An 18,357-nucleotide genomic window follows, 5' to 3' on the forward strand; every position below is an offset into this window, starting at 1 on the left:
GTGGTAATCGTGAGAACTTAGTAAATGTATTCTCTTCTGAGTACGCAGGGGCATAGCGGCCTCGAGTTAAATTAAAAATTGCTGCAATTCCTTTGATTTGTTGGTTTATAGACTGTAGAGAAGAAGTAATATAACTTACGTATTCCACGCGATGCGCACCCCAAAACACTACATTAAATCAATAAAAATTGATTCGAGGTTACTATATGAATCCCCCTGGCGTATTACCTACTCTATACGGGAGTTCTACTCCGATAATGGAATTTCAGGATATATTATGGCTTATCTTCGTGGATATATATCCTAGGATATTTCTCGCGCAACTTGAGGAGACTTTTATAATAAATTATTCTTACCTTTTGATTGATTTAAATCGAACTTACCTACTTTGTTCAAGCTACTTATCAATACTTAAAAGACGAATATTGAAATGAAATCGAGTTATGGTTGAGATAATTCATCGCATTTAATATGGTGTTTCGGAATGCCTATCTCGTGAGAATACGTTAGTTAATCATTACTTACAAATATGTCCTAGTAAGATGAATTGATCCTTCCTGATTAATTTATACTAGCCATTCCTTAAGGAGATAAAGGTATAGCGCCCCTGGCCCCTGGCCTTGCATCCGGGAGTCCGTATGCATTTCTCCACTTCGCTCTCCGAACAGCATGAATGCTTCTGTGATTCCCCAACTCGTCTCTTTCTTACTCTGCAGCCTTACTGAATTCCGGCGCTAATGATAACAAGGGGAGAATTTTTACTGGGGTCATGATCCTTGGAGTGAATGTGGCAATGCAATCTGTAGTTAGTCCAACCAAAATATCCCGCAACAAATCGGCTTGCAATACAAGATACAATTACCTAGTAAACACAAAGAATCAATCTATGAAACATCCTCCCGGTTAGCAAAACCTACTACGCAGGGTATTGAAGCTATCCAGACCATACACTACAACTGTCAGCAAATAACCTGAGCCATTCAACAACACACACCACGCCGCAATGGACGGCGCAGTAGCGATCGTGGGAATGGGATGTCGGTTCGCCGGTGCATCTTCCCCTGAAAAGCTGTGGCAAATGATTCAAGATGGTCGTAGCGGCCACAGTCGCATCCCAAATCGCAGCTTCAACCCGGACGCGTGGTACCATCCGTCCCGGCAGAGACATGGAGCGGTGAGTTTGCGATTTTCATTACGATAGGAATTATCCTGACTGAATCTCTTTCGTACGACCAGATCAGCACAAAATCGGGATTCTTTCTTGATGATGTGTCCGCCTTCGATGCTCCCTTCTTTTCGGTTACTGCCCGCGAGGCAGCCGCCATGGACCCAATGCAGCGCCTTGGCCTAGAGGTGGCCTATGAAAGTTTCGAAAACGGTAAAACTGAGCTTATTCATTCATCATGCGAGCGAACACTGACATCTGTAGCTGGAATCCCCATGGAAAGGCTCGCACGCAGTAGAACAGGCGTGTATAGCGGTGTTATGACGGCCGATTACCAGGAGATTGCTGAAGGGGACTTATTCTGCCTGGGAGATCATGCAGCTACAGGAACCAATAAGGCTATATTATCGAATCGTATCTCGTGGTTTTTCGATTTGAAAGGGCCTAGCCTAACGCTTGACACTGCTTGCTCCTCCGGCCTGTACGGCCTACACTTGGCCTGTCAGGCTATAAAGGCTTGCGAATGCGACCAGGTATTTTATCATACTGGGAATTGGAAGGGAGACGGGATACGAAGCTGAACGTCGTATAGGCTCTTGTTACGGGAACGAATCTCATCCTGCACCCTAATCTGGTCTCACAATATTCGGCAATGCGGATGATAGGGCCAGACGGCATTAGTCACACCTTTGACGAGTCAGCTAACGGATACGGACGAGGGGAAGGCATTGCCGGGGTAGTCGTCAAGCGTTTAGAGGATGCACTCAGGGATGGTGATGTGATTCGTGCCATTATCAGGGGCACGGGGGTTAACCATGATGGTAAAACGACGAGTATGACTATCCCGAGTGAGGATGCCCAGGCTGCTCTGATCGAAAGTACTTACCGAAGGGCGGGGCTGCCTTTGTCCGAGACATGTTACTTTGAGGCTCATGGTACCGGAACGCCGCAGGGTGTAAGTATCCGAAATGTACTTCCTAGGGACGGATGAACTGACATTTGTCCAGGACCCGATAGAGATGCGAGCGATTGCAAAGACGATAGGGACGGCACGGAGATCAACCGGTCCACTATATGTAGGTAGTGTGAAACCCAATGTCGGCCATACTGAGGGTGCCGCTGGACTGGCTGGCCTGATCAAGGTAGTCATGTGTCTAGAGTCTGCTGTAATTCCCGCTGTGACGGGCTTGAAGCAGGTCAACCCAGAGCTTCATTTATCGGAATGGAACATAAAGCTCCCAAGAGAGAACCTGCTCTGGCCCGAGGCTGGTCCTCGGCGAGCCAGTGTCAACTCATTCGGATTCGGTGGCGCAAACGCACATGTCATCCTCGAAGATGCACTACATTATTTGGCATCGTGTCGTCTCCAAGGCACTCACATTACCGTCTCATTCCCAGAATCATCGTTTGACTCTTCTCGGAGCACATCCACAGAACAGAGTAACTTCGCTGCTGGCGAGTCCAAGCTTCAGCTCTTTGCAATTTCAGCGAACGATCAAGCTGGGCTGACTCGGGTTGGCAAATTATATGCCGACTTTCTCGAACAAAAGCCTGGCTCCAAAAAAGGCGAGGTTACATCTATGGAGACCCTCAGTTATATTCTTGGCACTCGGCGATCCCAGATGGACTTCCGCAGCTACGTTGTGGCTGATACATGGGTCAAACTCGTTGAGTCCTTTCGCCGCCAGCAGGATCTTCCAAGAGAGCGTGTATCCTCTCGGAAGAAGATTGCCTTTGTATTCACTGGTCAAGGTGCGCAGAGACCTGGAATGGCGCGCGAATTGTTGTCAGATCCAGATTCTGGCTCCAGTATTCGACGCAGTCAAAAGGTATTGGACGCGTGTGGGGCAGGGTTTGACATACGCCACATGCTCATGTCCGCAACGGCAGAGACTATTGGAGATCCTCGATACTCACAACCCCTATGTACGGCAATACAGATTGCATTGGTCGATCTCCTGCATAGTTGGGGTATAACGCCTGCTGCAGTAGTTGGTCACTCCTCCGGTGAAGTTGGTATGTTCCTATGCCCAAAACCTTATCATTAATGTTATCACTCTGACAATATCTTAGCGGCTGCATATGCTGCCGGTGCTATATCCCAGGAAGATGCAATGTATGTGGCCTTCTATCGGGGAGCACTCTCAAGTCAAGTAGCATCGCGCTCTGGAACCGAGGGATGTATGCTCGCAGCTGGTCTTTCAGAATCGGATGCAGCCTCATATCTCGCTACATCCGGATGTGGTGACTCAGTGACTATTGCCTGCATCAATAGCCCCTCTAGTGTCACGCTATCTGGGCCGGTCCAGGAGATTTCGACGCTACACGAGAAACTCATGGCAGCCGGAAAGTTCTCACGTCTGTTGCGTACTGGGGTCGCCTATCACTCTCCTCAGATGGCGGTCATCACCGCCGATGTGGAGCGAGTGTTGAATAATTTGCCTCGGCGTACAGGGGTGCCCAGGGTCCCGATGTACTCCTCTGTAACGGAAAGCCCGGTGGGTAACAATGGACTTGATCGAGCATACTGGATGGATAACATTCTGATGCCAGTCCGGTTTGCCGGTGCATTGCACAATCTTGTTACTGGGCCTACCAGCGAACCCTGGAATACTGAATACAGTGCAATACTCGAAATTGGACCTTCCAAAACGCTGCAAGGACCAATTAAGCAAATCCTCTCTGGGATTCACCCACGACTGGCTAGTAAGCTTCCTTATCGCTCCATCCTGGTTGCAGGTGAACATGCCAAGAAAACAGCACTCGAGGCTGCCGGGTTTCTCTGGGCGACGGGTCATCCGGTGAAGATCGACAAAGCGAATGCTATACCAGGAGAGGGTGTCTTACTAGACATGCTTCCACGTATGCCCTCATATCCTTGGAATCATGACAACAGCTTTTGGCACGAAAACACCGCCAGTAGGGCAGTGCGATTGCGCCACCAGCCTCGAACTGATCTTCTCGGGGTGGCAGTAGACGGTCAAAATCCGTTTGAGCCCCGTTGGCGTAATATCTTGAGTGTATCCGAAAACCCTTGGCTGGCCGATCACAATGTGGCTGCAGCCTGCTTGTATCCTGCTGCGGGTTATTTGGTCATGGTACTAGAGGCTGCAGCTAGCATGGCTACAGACAAGGAGTTCCTTGAGGGGTTTGAGCTCACTAATGTCATGTTCGAAACAGGGCTTGCTATTCCTGAAGATTCCACCGGAACAGAAGTCTGTTTATCCTTCCGTCCACATAGTCATCTAAATGGCATGTTTGACTTTACTGTCTATTCCAATCCACCTGGAGAGTCAGTACGCAGACTAGTTACGGGCTCCGTGATGACAGTTTACAAAAGCCCGACCCCGAATGAGTTTGAAAAGGATTCCAAGGAAGAACAGTGGTCCCATATGCGCGATATGCTGCTAAATGCCCAAAATCTCACGAGCAATCCCATTGAGAAGCAGGAATTTTATAACCACCTGGTGTCCATAGGTCTCAACTATGGCCCCATGTTCCAGGGACTGCAGGATATCAAAGTGGCGCCACACTCTGGAACTGCATGTGGTACCCTTAAAGTCCCGGACACGAAGTCTGTCATGCCCGAGCAGTTTGAATATCCTCATTTCCTGCACCCTGCCACGCTGGATAGCGCATTTCAACTGGCATTTGCAGCGGTTCAGGCGCAGGAAGCTATGCATCAGGCAGCCGTGCCAATCTCCGTCGACCGGATATTTGTCTCCGCGGATATATGCAGTGGTGCTGGGGCGACGTTCTTAGGTACTGCCTCAGCACAGCGCTTAGGACAGACATTGACGGCTGATATGCTCTTCGTCGATATCTCAGCGAGTAGGCCATATATAGTGGTCGATTCCATGATAATGCGAGACATTGGTGGAAGACTTGTGGCAAGAGAACAGGCAGCTACGACAGGTGCCCGACGCTCTGCAGATCTGATTTGGAAAGAGGACATTACGACCACAAAAGTCTCAGAAACAATGAATAGTCACGGGTGGTTGGATTACTGGCTCGACTGCTTTCTGCACAAATATGCAAATGTCAACATCCTCTTTGTTGGAGCCAAAAATCATAAGCCTTGGTTTACGATTGTTGAAAGCAAACTAAGGTCCAAACAGCGACCTTCACATTGTACGGTTGTTGTGCCTGGTCCCGACCAACAGGTGTTGGAATCTCTTGACGGCTCATTGCATACTCTGTCAGTGAAAGCCACCGGCCCTGACGAGGCCTTTCAAGAGAAGGTAGAGGCTCTCGGAAAATATGACCTTGTCATTCTCTGTGGATCTGATCTAGCGAACTGGACTGTTTCACTCATTCCTCGTATTTGGAAACCGGAGGCACGACTGGTGGTCCTCCAGGATAGGGGTGATAACGCGGAGGAGACATCGTTCCGCGAAATGATACATCACAACTACCACGTATTCGAAGAGTCGATTCAAAATGACTGCAGTTATTTGGTTGCTGGTTCCCCTCCGAAACCTTTGCACTCTGGTCCGGATCAGTGGAAACAGAAGGGTATCATTATTCTCGAGCGAAATCCGGGCGATCAAACACCAAGCCAGCGGAATATACGCGAGTCTCTCTGTGAGTACTTTGAGCAAAATCGTATCAAAGTCAAAGTCGCATGCTGGGGTGAATATCTCCCAGTCAACGACGCGATCGTTATCTCGCTGATTGAGTACGGCAAACCTCTCATCTATAATGCTGGAGAATCCGACCTGGTCCATCTCCAACAACTGGTGTCTAGTGCCGAGTATGTTCTTTGGGTAACGACTGGATCTCTCGCTTCCCCGAATGAAGATGGTATCAAGTATGCCGCAACCACTGGACTACTGCGCACCGCTCGTGCTGAGTATCCTCAACTCGCAATCCCACATCTGGACCTTTCTTCAGATGACTCCCAGAGAGAAGATACGGTCTCTATCATCTCCCAAGTACTTTGCCAAACCATACCAGGTCTTGGCATAACGACGGATGTTATAGAGACGGAGATCTTAGAGATGGACGGCAAGCTATTGATTCCCCGTCTGCTGCCAGACGCAGCCATGGACGCCGAGATTGCCCTGGATTCGCATCATTCGGTTAATGTCGATCTCAAATTAGAGAATCTCAGCCAGGCGATGGCATTGCAGGTCAGCGCAGTGGGATTTATCCAATGGGCCCCCATCGCTGATTGGGTTGACGGCGACAGTGACAGTGGCACTGAGGCGGAGGCGGACACTCTATTGATTACAACAAAGTATATGGCAATCACGCGTCTTTCGCGGAGCCACCAGGCTTTGTCGTCATTCAATACATTATACAATGGCTGGGGTGTGGGAACCACCATCGGATGTGTCACCGAGGTCGGCCATTATGTCAGGGACTACCAGGCGGGCGATATGGTGCTGCGTCTTCCAGCAGCCCCGATCCAAACGCGATTCCGAGATGATGCTAGCTCTCTACTCAAGCTACCTAGCAATATCTCTCCTACGCAAGCAGCATATTGGATAGGTCCTTTGACGATGGCGTACCACATTCTAGGGCAGATGGTGCTGCCAATGCCAAGTCCAGGCGAAGAAAGCGAGGACAACTTCTCACAGGACACCGTATCTACCGATTCAACCCCCAGAAGCCCTTCAGCAATGTCTCAGAATGATGGGCCGATTATTTTGATTGACGTCGGAGATTGTACGCTGCGGAGCGCGCTCTTACAAGTCGCACAGTGGCTTAGCCTCAAAAAATTTGCCGTCATACCAGAAGGTGAAGAATTGATTGCACCTTCAAATTGCACTGTGTTGAGCCAATTGTCCAGCTCGGTTTCCTGGATGATTCGCAATAGATCTACTCATGGTGGCATTGACCTAGTTCTTTCTGATTTATCCAATATCTCCAACCTACCACATCTCTTGACCAGTATTGTGCCACAAGGTCGCTTTATCACAATTGAAGCCAATGCTGACCGGCAGAGCGCTCTTCACAATCTTACGCAACGGCATGATATTCAATTTGTGTCACTAGACTCCTCACAAATCCACATGGAAAGTATGCATAGTGCCCAAAGAGCCGTGGTTGGGCTTCTAGAAAGGAGCCCATCCGTCTTGCCTGTACAACCACCTTCATCGCAGCACTCGATTTCTCAGCTTGACTCAATTCTGGAGACTTCAAATAAGGGACCAAGCCACGTTGTATTATCTTTTGAGCCCTCGTCTCTGATTCCGGTCCAGCACACAGCTCCTCGTCCCACGCAACTTAAGTCAACTGGAACATACATAGTTTCGGGTGGCCTTGGGGCATTGGGTCTCAAAATCGCGGCTTGGCTGTGTCATGATCACGGTGCCCGCCATCTTGTCCTTTTATCTCGCTCGGGAAGGATACCGGAGTCTTCTGAGGTTGCAATAAAGGCGCTCATCCAAAAAGGCTGCCGCTGCGAGGTCGTGCGTTGCGATATCACATCACCAGCTGCGGTCCGAGAGGTCGCAGCTCAGGGCGCAGCAAACAACTGGGATATCCGTGGTATCATCCAGAGTGCTATGGTTCTCGCTGATGCGCCGCTAGAGAGTATGACGTTTGACCAATGGACAACTGCAACAGCACCCAAGATTCAAGGATCATGGAACCTACATCAAATCCTCGGAGAAAATCTAGATTTCTTTATCCTGCTCTCCTCAATCTCCGGGATCATCGGTAACAGCGCCCAGGCAAATTACAGCGCAGGAAATACCTTCGAAGATGCGTTAGCCGCCCATAGACACCATCTTGGTCTGACAGCCTTGAGCCTGAACCTCGGGCTTGTCTCTGAGGCGGGCACCATGGGCTCAACGGATGAAGTTCTCCAAAGATTCCCTCATCTTCATCCTGTGCTCGTCAATATGCGGGAGGTCAAGGCCGCTTTGAGTCTTGCTATTCGCGGAAAAGGCGTGGATGGACACTTGCTGTCACATCAAATAGTGGTTGGCATTTCTGATCAAATTTCACGCTCCGGGGGACTGTTGACTTGGGCATTTGATCCCAAGTTTGAGCACCGCGTTGATCGAACGGTCGCTCCGATAGACAGCAAGATCAGTTATGAGGAGGCTATTTGTGCTGCTTCATCTGTTGAGGATGCTCGTTTGGTAATCGAGGATGCGCTGCGTATGAACGTGGCTAGCGGAATTTCTACCGATGCAGGAAACATTGACGTGGAGAAGCCTATTACTGCTTACGGGAGTAAGTTATCCATTTTTTCTCTACGGCCTTCTTTGAATACTAACGCTTTATAGTTGACTCTCTCAAGGCGACTGAAGTGCGCAACTGGGTGTTGAAGGAGTTCAAGAGTCAGCTGTCTATCTTTGACGTTCTGAGTCCAGCCCCTATCTCTCAATTGGCGTTGGCAATTTTGAAGAAGTCGTCTCTTCCGAAGCCGGTGGATTCTGATGGCAATTAGAATAGTGGTTTAGGGCAATTTGGATTAGATTGGGTAGATATCCTCGGACATAAATTTATTCCTTTCGGGAGAGAGGCCAAGAACTAAACGGCATTGCCACCCGGAGAGCTCAGTGTTGGTAGATTCATGCCCTAGAGGTAACATGTGAACTTTTCACTTGAAGGTGCCGCTTCGTGGACTCTCGATTAAGTTATTTTTGGAGCTATGATTCTCGCTATCTGATCTTAGAAGAGTGCTCCATTGCCAGTGCCAAATTAGAGAATAGAGAGAAGGGGATCCATATATTCCATCTGTGGTAATCAATGACTTCCGGAATGATAGAGCGCTGCCAATCGTGAATCACGAGCAAGTAGCGCAGCAGGGGTATCGAATTCCACCAAAACCCCACCGTCAAGCACAGCGACACGGTCATAACTATGGATATAGCGCAAACGGTGAAGAACAGATAGGACAGTGTGGGACGAGAATTCCGTGTCCAGGACCTTCTGCATCATTTCCTCGGCTTCATGGTCAACACTACAAATGTTCATCAATATCTCTAGCAGTTTGAAAGAATGAAATACGGGAAACTCACCTGCTGGTTGCCTCATCAAGGATAAGCACCTTCCCACTTCGTATCATCGCACGTGCAAGGCAGAGTAATTGCCGCTGTCCCAGAGACCATGAATCGGCGTTCATTTCCATATCAAGACCGCCTCCCTCCTCAATGCTATCGTAAAGACCCAACCGACGCAGTGCCTCGATGATCTTGTCATCTGGTATCGTCTCAAACGGATCAATATTGAAACGCACTGAGCCGGCGACAAGAAACGGATCTTGGGTAACGACGTTGATTCGGGCTCGGAGTTCAGACTGTGAGCATTTCGAGAGATCGACCCCGTCGATCGTCATTGACCCTTCTTGGATTTCTACCATCCGCAGTAGAGCAAGGATAAGTGTCGATTTTCCACTACCAGATGAGCCACAGATCGCAATCTTCTCACCGGGTTGCACTGTCATTGAGATGCTCTTTAAAACAGACGGATATCGCGTTCTGCTAGCCATGATCAGTATCATGAATTATGTACTTGTTTCTTGATGAACATTGACCGAGGAGACTTACGAGTAAGAAGCTGTAAGGTCCGAAATCCGAATAGATCCGTCCGTCGGCCATTGCGCAGGCAATTGGACTTGCTGAGGAGACACGCACGCCTCTTGCTCAGTAGTAGCCACATAGCTCTTGACACGAGCAACAGCACCAATGGACGTCTCCATCATGGTCCAGAACTTTATAAGCTGCATTAGACTGGTATTAAATGTCATAACCATGGTCAGGGCAACACCAACGTCCCCCGGGTTAAACTTGTCTCGTAAGAAGACCACGGTTGCCACCAAAATGACAGCCATCCCCGCAACGAGAATGTCCAAAAAGAAGCCTAGACCTTGCTGGATGCAGTACAGCATGTACACGGGACGCTGTGAGAAATTGAGGAGAGAAATCAATTTCGCATTGAATGCCCCGTTCCACTGAAACGCGCGGACTGTCGCTGCACCACTGACAAGTTCGAGGAAGTGAGTGTAAAGCGGTGCTTTTGCCTCAATGTCTAGGAGTCGAAGCTGACGAGAGGTTCGCAGATAGAATTTCTGTATCATGTAGACGAGGATGGCTAGGAATGGAATGACGATGCCCAGGTACTTGGCAAATGCGGCTAGAATTACAACCTTGACAATGCATGTGCAGCAGGCTGGGTCTAGGTTAGATAAATACCAGTCTTACATTGACACGAAACTCACCGGCTAGGAAGTTCACAGCTTCCAGTGGAAGACTCATGTCGATGAGATCCATATCCTGGCTAAATCTGAATGTCGGAGGTATGTAAGCTAATTAACGCAGAAGAGGAACGACGCAAGAAAGCACCTACCGGTTGGTTATACTGCCGACATCGACCTTGTGAAAGAAATGGAATGGTGCCCTTGCCAGCTCAAGTCAGCAATGCCCTTCAATTTCTGAAATAGAAGCCTACCTCATCGTACTGGTTGCCAGATCATCATGTAGTCGGAGTGCTGACTTAGACACAATATGAACAAATAGAAGCCTGTACGGTTCTGGTTAATTTCCCACTGCAAGCAGTTCGTAGAATGTATAACGCACCAGCAAGCAGCAGTCATGAAGATTAGTCCAGCTATCCCCAGCGTGATATAGACACCGATATACATTCCCACCCTGGAGTTGGGACTTTGAGCATTGGCCGCCGTCCACATATCCAACCAGATTGCTGCGAAGCCTATAAGGCACCGTAACTCACTATAATAGGGGAGCTAGGACTTACTAGAAAACTCGCGGCAGAAGGACCAGCATAGGATCAGGCCAAGAGAAATAATAACTGCCATACGACCTGATGCTGACGCATAATAAGCATAAACAGAGAAATCTCCAGCCTGGCGGGTGGGATCGGTCAATGATGCATGATCGAGTAGTTCGACGTCATCCGAATCCACGTTCTTAGTCTCATCATCAGAGACCTGGAGACTAGGAGGCGTCCCATTTATCTCATTTGTGATAAGAGGGGCTGGTAGAGTAGTTTTCAGCCCCTGGATATAAGTGTTGCTGGATTGAAGACTATTCAGGCTGCCAGTATCAACGATGCGCCCATCAGTAAGGACGAGGATATTGTCCGCGTAAGGGAGGAGAAAGCCTATAACATGTTACTCAGAGGTGCGGACAATCTATTAGTGGGGTCTCTTACCAGAGTGTGTGGCAAGCACTACCGTTAACTGGAGCTTGCGAAAGAGACCCTGTGGACCAAATAGATTGGAAGTGATAAATTCCGTAGTGGTCGCGTCGATGCCGCTAAAGACGTCATCCAGTAAAAGGACCTTGCATCGCGAGTAGAGAGATCGAGCTAATGCCTAGATTACTCATTGTCAATATCCTTGATAGCCTCTTGTACACGATGCTAGTCCCACTTACAATGCGCTGCTTCTGCCCGCCACTGATCGTCAGACCGTTATTACCAACCGGCGTTTGATCTCCATGAGAAAGTTGAGCCAAGTCTTTGTCCAGCCCACAGGCAGATACTACCGTTGCATACCAGACCATGTCAATCATAGACGCGCCAATAATATTGCTGCGAATGGTATCGCTTTGCAACCATGGTGTTTGAGAGCAATAGCCAACGAGAGAAATACTTCTCTCCACTCCACCACCCATACCAACTGTCTCTCCAAGAATGCTCTCCAGTAGTGTGGATTTGCCACTACCGATAGGTCCGACAATAATGGTGATGCTGCCGTGCTGGATATTCAACTGCATCTCACGTAGGACTGGCGGTGCCACCTTCTTCCATCCGACACTAAAGTTAGAGAATTTCACCAAATCCTTTTCCGTCATAGCAGATTTGGGAATGAGCTGGAGACTGATTGAACTATCGTTCTTTTCTGAAGTCGCTTTGTTATAGTTTTCATCGTCATCGTGTATGCCACGTACACTGGCATATTCTTGAATCCTGTCTAGGCAGCCCAAGCACTGAATCACAGACGGCACGGCCTGAATAAAACTCAGAATCGGCGTTGTTATTAGGGATATCAATGAGAGCGAGGTAAATGCTTGCGCGGCCAGGATCGAGTTGTCATGTCGGACTAGGGCGATGATGATATACACCACAAAAGTCGCCATAGGAGCCAGGTCAGCAGGTGAGTTAGCTGTTCACGAAGAGATTGCAATCAGTTTAGTTGAAAACGTCTAGGAAATAAATCTGAACACGTACACAGGACAATGACTCCGACAAGCAACTTGCGGAACATAGCCGAAGTAGCAATCTCAGCAGAGCGCAATCGCTTGATGATTGAAAAGACCTTATCTGATAGGCCCAGCATCTTGACAGCTTTGATACTTTGCAACGCATAGGAAGTCAAACGTAGCCGTTCCTCGACCTTTTCAATCCACCGTCGCTGAAACCTATTGCTGACTGTAGACAACTTGAAAGTGGCCAGTATGAAAGCTATTTCAGTCAATCATCAATCCCCCTGGTATCAAGTGCGCTAAAAGAAACGTACCAATCGCAATCACGCTTGGAACGAGGCAGGCCACGCCTACCTGTCGCTCTAGTAGGTAAACCGCAATACCTATGTCAATCGGGCACCCCCATAGCTCGTGAACCTCCCGGAACCCGCTTGCTATACGCTCCACGTCGGTACCCATTAAGGTAATTGCTGTAGTCTCCCCTAGATCCACTGCTCTGGCATTTACCGTTTGCTTGTGAATTAGGGATATCAGGCCCCCTCGAAGACGGATGGTTGCACGGAAGGTGTAGTAGCCATAAAGGGCGGTGGATATCTGCTCATCCAAGTAAGTTAGTCTCCAGCAGGGCAGAAGTACTAATATGAGGTGCAAAAAGAAAATATGAACCCACAGTCAGTCCCACGTAGACCAAAGCATATGCTCCAATAAGTCCCTTCCCAGAATTCATCGATGCTTCCGAATTTTCAACCCACGACACTGTTGCGTTAATGAGGAATGGCTGGCAGAACGTGAAACCCGACTTCAAGAGACGGGGCAGGACACCCGCAAGAAATGGAGAGAGATACGCTTGAAAACAGGACCAAAGAAGCGCATGTTTCGTTGATTTGTCCTCTTAGCAGCTCTGATCAGCTAGCCGCTCGCCACTATCAGATTATGCAGGGTGCCTCTTACCAACTTGCTTCCAGCTGTACTGCAGCTTCTGTGCAACAATTTGACTGTTGAGGTCGGGGTCCAGCTCTGGGAGATCGTGAACAGACAAGACTTTCACATAACCCTGGCGGAATGTCCCAGCGAGCCACGCGAAACTAGCACGCTTCCAGAAGCCACTAAAGGGCTCTGGCGTTGCAGGCTTCACTATATTTGCGATCAGGCTCTTCTCTTTTCCTGTGGATTCTATGACCATCGACAGCAGGGTGAAAACGAATCCCACCGTAAATGGGATGGCCGCGTTGTTGGCTGTGTGGATGAGCCATAGCGTTCTCATACGAGCCACCCCCAGCAGTGAGCGAACCGAGAGGAACAGTACGAGCAGCGTTGAAGGTCTAATTGACCGACAGTGGTGGAAATATGAGAGGATCGCAGCGCTGATGACGGCGACCAGCTCCACTACGTCTGCTGCCAGTGAGACATTGGTATGTACGTCGGGGGACTGCAACTGTCGGATGAGGATAAACGCAAGTTGGCACGCAAAAAGGGCCCCGAGAACTCCCTATCATGATACAATCAATACCACGTCAATCAGGAGGCATTTGCATGGACAACTCACCAGCTTGCAACCTAGTAGCGCGGATCGCTGAACTCGGCGAGGCTCGTTCCGCAGCAGCCACAACTCCACAAGGCAAAGTAAAAGTACTATTGCGGCTGGCACGCACGCGAAGAAGATATCCTCGAAGTAGAGGGTAAAGTCAAAGGCGCGACAGGCGGTGTTGACTCGGGGGCCAAACACTACATCGGCGCTATTGCAGGCCATCTTTGGGGGGAACAAAGAAGTTGGGAGGGGGATGTGATCATATTATTTCCCTTGTCTTAGAAGTATACAGTCAAAGTGGAGCCATTCCGGAGTCCGAAAGATCACGCTAAGCTCGCTTCATGTGTAAATTATGTATTAGACATGTGTGGGACTTCAAGTTCTTATTGCTTTCTCCGTAATGTGATCTAGATCTTCATCGGTTTCCCTTAAATCACTTATATAAGTGGTACAGATACGCAATATAAAATGAACATATTGAATTTCAGGAGAGCCTTGTAAACTCGGAGTGGGGAAAGCTTCAATTCTTGTGGATTCAAGTTGAACCCCCCTTTTGGGGTTAAATGTGCTGTAATTCGGTTACCGGACAATGTGCCAGGAACATACCGTGACTGGACATAAGTATTTGCACCCCTTGATTATATAATATACTGCTAGTCAAAACCCTCCTTCAATTCGCACATACTATGAAATCTCTATAGGGTATATCACCCCTGACTCTCAATAATAGCTTCCACTCAGTGTGGCATAGTCTCAGAGATCCTACAAGTGCCATATCTCTAATTTTTCCTATGCCTACTGCGTAGTAGCAACCAGGATCTCCTCTGTAGTACTATTGCTCCCTACATGTAGGACTCAGGAGTATACATAAACAAAGCATACGATGAAGACGCCAGATGAGATAGTACAGCTATAGGTATCTAACTATAATCTCTTCTCTAAGAGCCACCTTATAGGTACCAAGTAGTGAAAAGACTTCAAGATAGGAGTGTTTCAAAAATTCCTAAACAGGCCCGAAGGCCCGCTTAAAGTACTCAATTAGTAGTTTTAAATTAGCAAAACACGATCTCGGATATCTCCTCACTGATACGTGTAAAACCCATGCACTAGGATAGAGAAGAAAAAGAAGAAGAGGAAGTTCTAGGGGTAGGTAGAGGTATTTATATTTCTTCGGTTACCGCGGCAGCAAACCGTTCGTAGCGGCGGCAAACCGTTTGTAGGCGGCAAACCGAATATTGAACCCGAGTATATTAAATATATGCAGTGACACTTTATTATAAACTACGTAGGTATACTAGGTATACTACGTGTTTTAGGTAGGCGGTATGAATTTATAGGGGCGGTCAGCTGGGTGGGTCTACAGGCGGTGCAAATACTTACGTCCACTGTACTACAAAGTACTTCACATAGCCCACACAAGCCACCCTAGAACATAGTAAATGTGAGGGACAACTAGATATCTCAGCAATCATCTACAGGGACATTTCTTTGTACCCTTCAACTTTCTAGGTGATTTCTAGTTTCTTTCGTAATTCTAAGGACAGTTTATAGTTTCAAGGTACAGTAGTTTTCAGTGATTTTCGAAATGATGATAATATAGCCTTCTACTCTCTTTAAAATAGATTTATGGTGCTTATAAGTCTTATCGACGGCTATCTACGAGCAATATGCTAAATTAAAAACACGGTTGTTGAGATATAAATGTAGAAATACAAGCCTTCTAGGTAGTTAGTGCTCTGGGGAATAAAGATGACATAATATTTCCCCACCGCAACCCGTAGCTGGGGCATCAAACGCGTTAAGTGGTTTTCGCGTTTAGGCACCCTCATCACTGGCAGCTACATCTGCCTGGTGTCAATCGCATATGATCAATCTACCTCTGCACCAGCAATGAATACAATCTGCAAACATCCACCTCAAACCCCTCCATCGCAGCGTCAGACTGCCTCGGCTTCTCCACCCAATTAATTTCCGCTCGAAACTCAACCCAATGCCCTATCCACGGCCTGTCTCCCCGGTCGCCCTCGAAACATGCGTGCCTTCGCCCTCGGAGCTATATTCAGATGACTTGGTTGCCTCTGATGAAGAGCTAGATGACGCCTCCCGGGCTACAAAGCGTCAGCGGGTCGAGAAGTTGGCGGAGTCTTATCTGCAGGGTAAACCGCTGTTGATTCTCTCTGCGTCACTGCGAGGCCCGTTCAATGACGGATGGGTGAATCCATGGAAGAAGAACAGGACCCGCAGGGTTGGCGCACGTGCGGGAGCTTTATTGAATCGTCAAACAAATATCCCCGAGCCGGTGGTCTTGGAAACTGATTTGCGAGCTCCGAAATACCGAGAGGGTCTATCGGTCGATAGTCGCCCCCGAGAGATTCCTGCGACATCTTACAACTCACCTAGAGGCTCGGTGCAAGCTGGAGGCCGTTCTTCGCCCGCTAAGTCTTCACGGAGGCAATCCAGGGAACCCACCCCGCGCTCCGGGCATGGTAGGCAAAATGGAGCGTTACGACGGTCACCCACAAAACCAAAGGAACCGTCTTTGTCGACAGTGGATGATCAGTCAATAATTCCGCCTAGGACGGTGGATTGGCTGAAGAAGGATCGGAGGCTCATGAACTTCACCAAGTTCGAACCGCCGAGCTCGCCAACAATATCCGTTGCTTCTCGTCAGTCCGATAAACCTCGTCGACCGATGCCTCGATCTGTTCAAGTCCAGGTCCCGCAGACGCCGGGCTCGCCAATAAAATTCCCTCCTGTCAAAGCTGTGCCAGCGAAGACAGCCCAGAGTGGTCGTGCGCATTCGAATGGACGCCTATCCCCGCAGTCGACTCCGGCCGCCTCAAATGCACCCAAAGTCCCTAGCGTTCCCAAATTATCACCGTTTCAACAATATCAGCAATCCTGTTTGCCACAGGAAGGGTCTCTCCGAATTGTTAATTCTTCTTCTCAGCTTCCGAGGTTTGAATATCGGAGGTGGCTCCGTGAGCATTCAAGCCAACAGGAGAAGACTTCTCCTATGCAAGATGATAGTTTCCTACAAGAAGAGACCTTTTTGCAGGAGGACAGCCCTCTAAAAGAAAAATCCATACCCGATCCATTACCCGCCAATCCTAGTCCCGCTAAGGATCAAGCATTGGACCCTGCTGAACATGAATCTTTGGCTCCTGAAGACATACCAGTTCGCAATGACGACTCCATAATAAAAGATACAAGCCACAAGACTTTGTCGAAAGAAACAAGGTTCGCAGACGAGGAAGATGTCATAGAGAACAACCTTGGGCTGGAGGAGGCTGTAGTAGAAGATGTTACAAACGAGGAAGATACGACGTTCCAAAACACAGATCTCTCTGTGCCAACCGAACAGAACACCTACGATGATTTCCCTTCTGCCCAACAAGTGCCCGCACCTTTGGGAGTGTCCGATCGGGTAACATCATTACACTCGACCGCTTTACCAAGAGGAGATTCTGGACAAGATCTACAGGCAAGCCTTGATACCCAGCTTTCGACCCAGGCTGCCCTTCTGCATGCCCAGAAGTCTTTCCAAGACGACCTGGACAGTCCGGAATATTACAATCAACAGACACCCGATCCGGATCGAGCAGTCCATTCACCCAATGCTTCACACTCAGCAAATGTCACTCCATTCTACCGTCTAGAAGAGTCAATTCGACGTGACCTAGAGCGAAGTTCGACATCCACGAACAAGGACGCGATGCCCGCAATGAGCACGCAATTCATGCTTGATGCAGCTACACCTTTCAATTTTAGCACTGAGCAAGCCGGTCAAGATCGGAGCTTGAAACCCACGAACAGAAACATGACGCAAGCCTTAAATACGCAGTTCATGCTCGATACAGCCACACCCTACGCTTTTAGTACAGAGAAGAGACAGCGCGCATCTCGGCCAGACTCGGGCTCACCTACAACCAGAAGCTCCAAGAGAAAAAGGACGGCCAATATCGGAAGCCCATCCCCTTCTGCTAGAAGTCAATCAACATCTCCCGACAACGAATATCACACTGCGGAATCCCAATCAGGTGAAGATGAAGAAAGCCCACGATCGGTTGCTCAACAGTTGGATCAACAAACTTTCCAATCTGCCACAGAGGTCGCGTCCTTGCCACTCACCCTAAACGACTCGATACCAACGACAGGCCAGGACGGGCAAGGTGGAATGGAGAGTTTCAACCTCAGCCAAGCAATCGCAGATGCTGGTAGTTGGCTTCAACAAAGCTTTGATTTCATGAAAGACAGCGGTCGCCCGAGTCAGAATCCCAAGGCGATTCCTACTAATGCGCACCCATCCCCTTTACACATGGACCTATCTCAATAACGAGAGTTCCTTGATGCTATTATGACTAGCTTTTGACTTCTTGTTTCCATTTCTCCATCTTCACATCATGCATAGCGTGAAATATCCAACTTGGCCAGTTGTTTCGGGGTTTCATAGTCCGTTCTAGCATATATTGGTACATTTCCTTTAACAATACATATTGATTACGATAATCAAAGGGTTTACATATGTAGATCTGGAA

The 18,357-nt window shown here is 48.5% G+C and overlaps 3 protein-coding genes across 3 annotated transcripts; 2 read left to right on the forward strand and 1 right to left on the reverse strand.

The window, feature by feature from the left end:
• Positions 1-1,003: 1,003 nt before the first annotated feature.
• PGRI_080190 (type I polyketide synthase) lies at positions 1,004-8,570 on the forward strand (the record flags this gene model as incomplete). Its single annotated transcript, XM_040795733.1, has 7 exons — positions 1,004-1,174; positions 1,237-1,378; positions 1,430-1,698; positions 1,758-2,120; positions 2,173-3,181; positions 3,239-8,353; positions 8,407-8,570. 7 exons carry the CDS (start codon positions 1,004-1,006, stop codon positions 8,568-8,570), a joined length of 7,233 nt encoding a protein of 2,410 aa, XP_040651298.1.
• A 299-nt stretch (positions 8,571-8,869) lies between these two features.
• On the reverse strand, positions 8,870-14,041 carry PGRI_080200 (putative ABC multidrug transporter; the record flags this gene model as incomplete). Its single annotated transcript, XM_040795734.1, has 15 exons — positions 8,870-9,086; positions 9,145-9,606; positions 9,673-10,294; positions 10,344-10,408; positions 10,472-10,522; positions 10,574-10,645; positions 10,702-10,834; positions 10,880-11,245; positions 11,297-11,459; positions 11,521-12,251; positions 12,317-12,550; positions 12,606-12,885; positions 12,962-13,137; positions 13,243-13,780; positions 13,838-14,041. 15 exons carry the CDS (start codon positions 14,039-14,041, stop codon positions 8,870-8,872), a joined length of 4,314 nt encoding a protein of 1,437 aa, XP_040651299.1.
• Positions 14,042-15,809: 1,768 nt separating this feature from the next.
• PGRI_080210 (uncharacterized protein) lies at positions 15,810-18,155 on the forward strand (the record flags this gene model as incomplete). Its single annotated transcript, XM_040795735.1, has 1 exon — positions 15,810-18,155. One exon carries the CDS (start codon positions 15,810-15,812, stop codon positions 18,153-18,155), a length of 2,346 nt encoding a protein of 781 aa, XP_040651300.1.
• Between the last annotated feature and the right edge of the window lie 202 nt (positions 18,156-18,357).

This window comes from Penicillium griseofulvum (genome assembly GCF_001561935.1).
Source record: "Penicillium griseofulvum strain PG3 chromosome Unknown contig_77, whole genome shotgun sequence".
NCBI lineage: Eukaryota > Fungi > Ascomycota > Eurotiomycetes > Eurotiales > Aspergillaceae > Penicillium > Penicillium griseofulvum.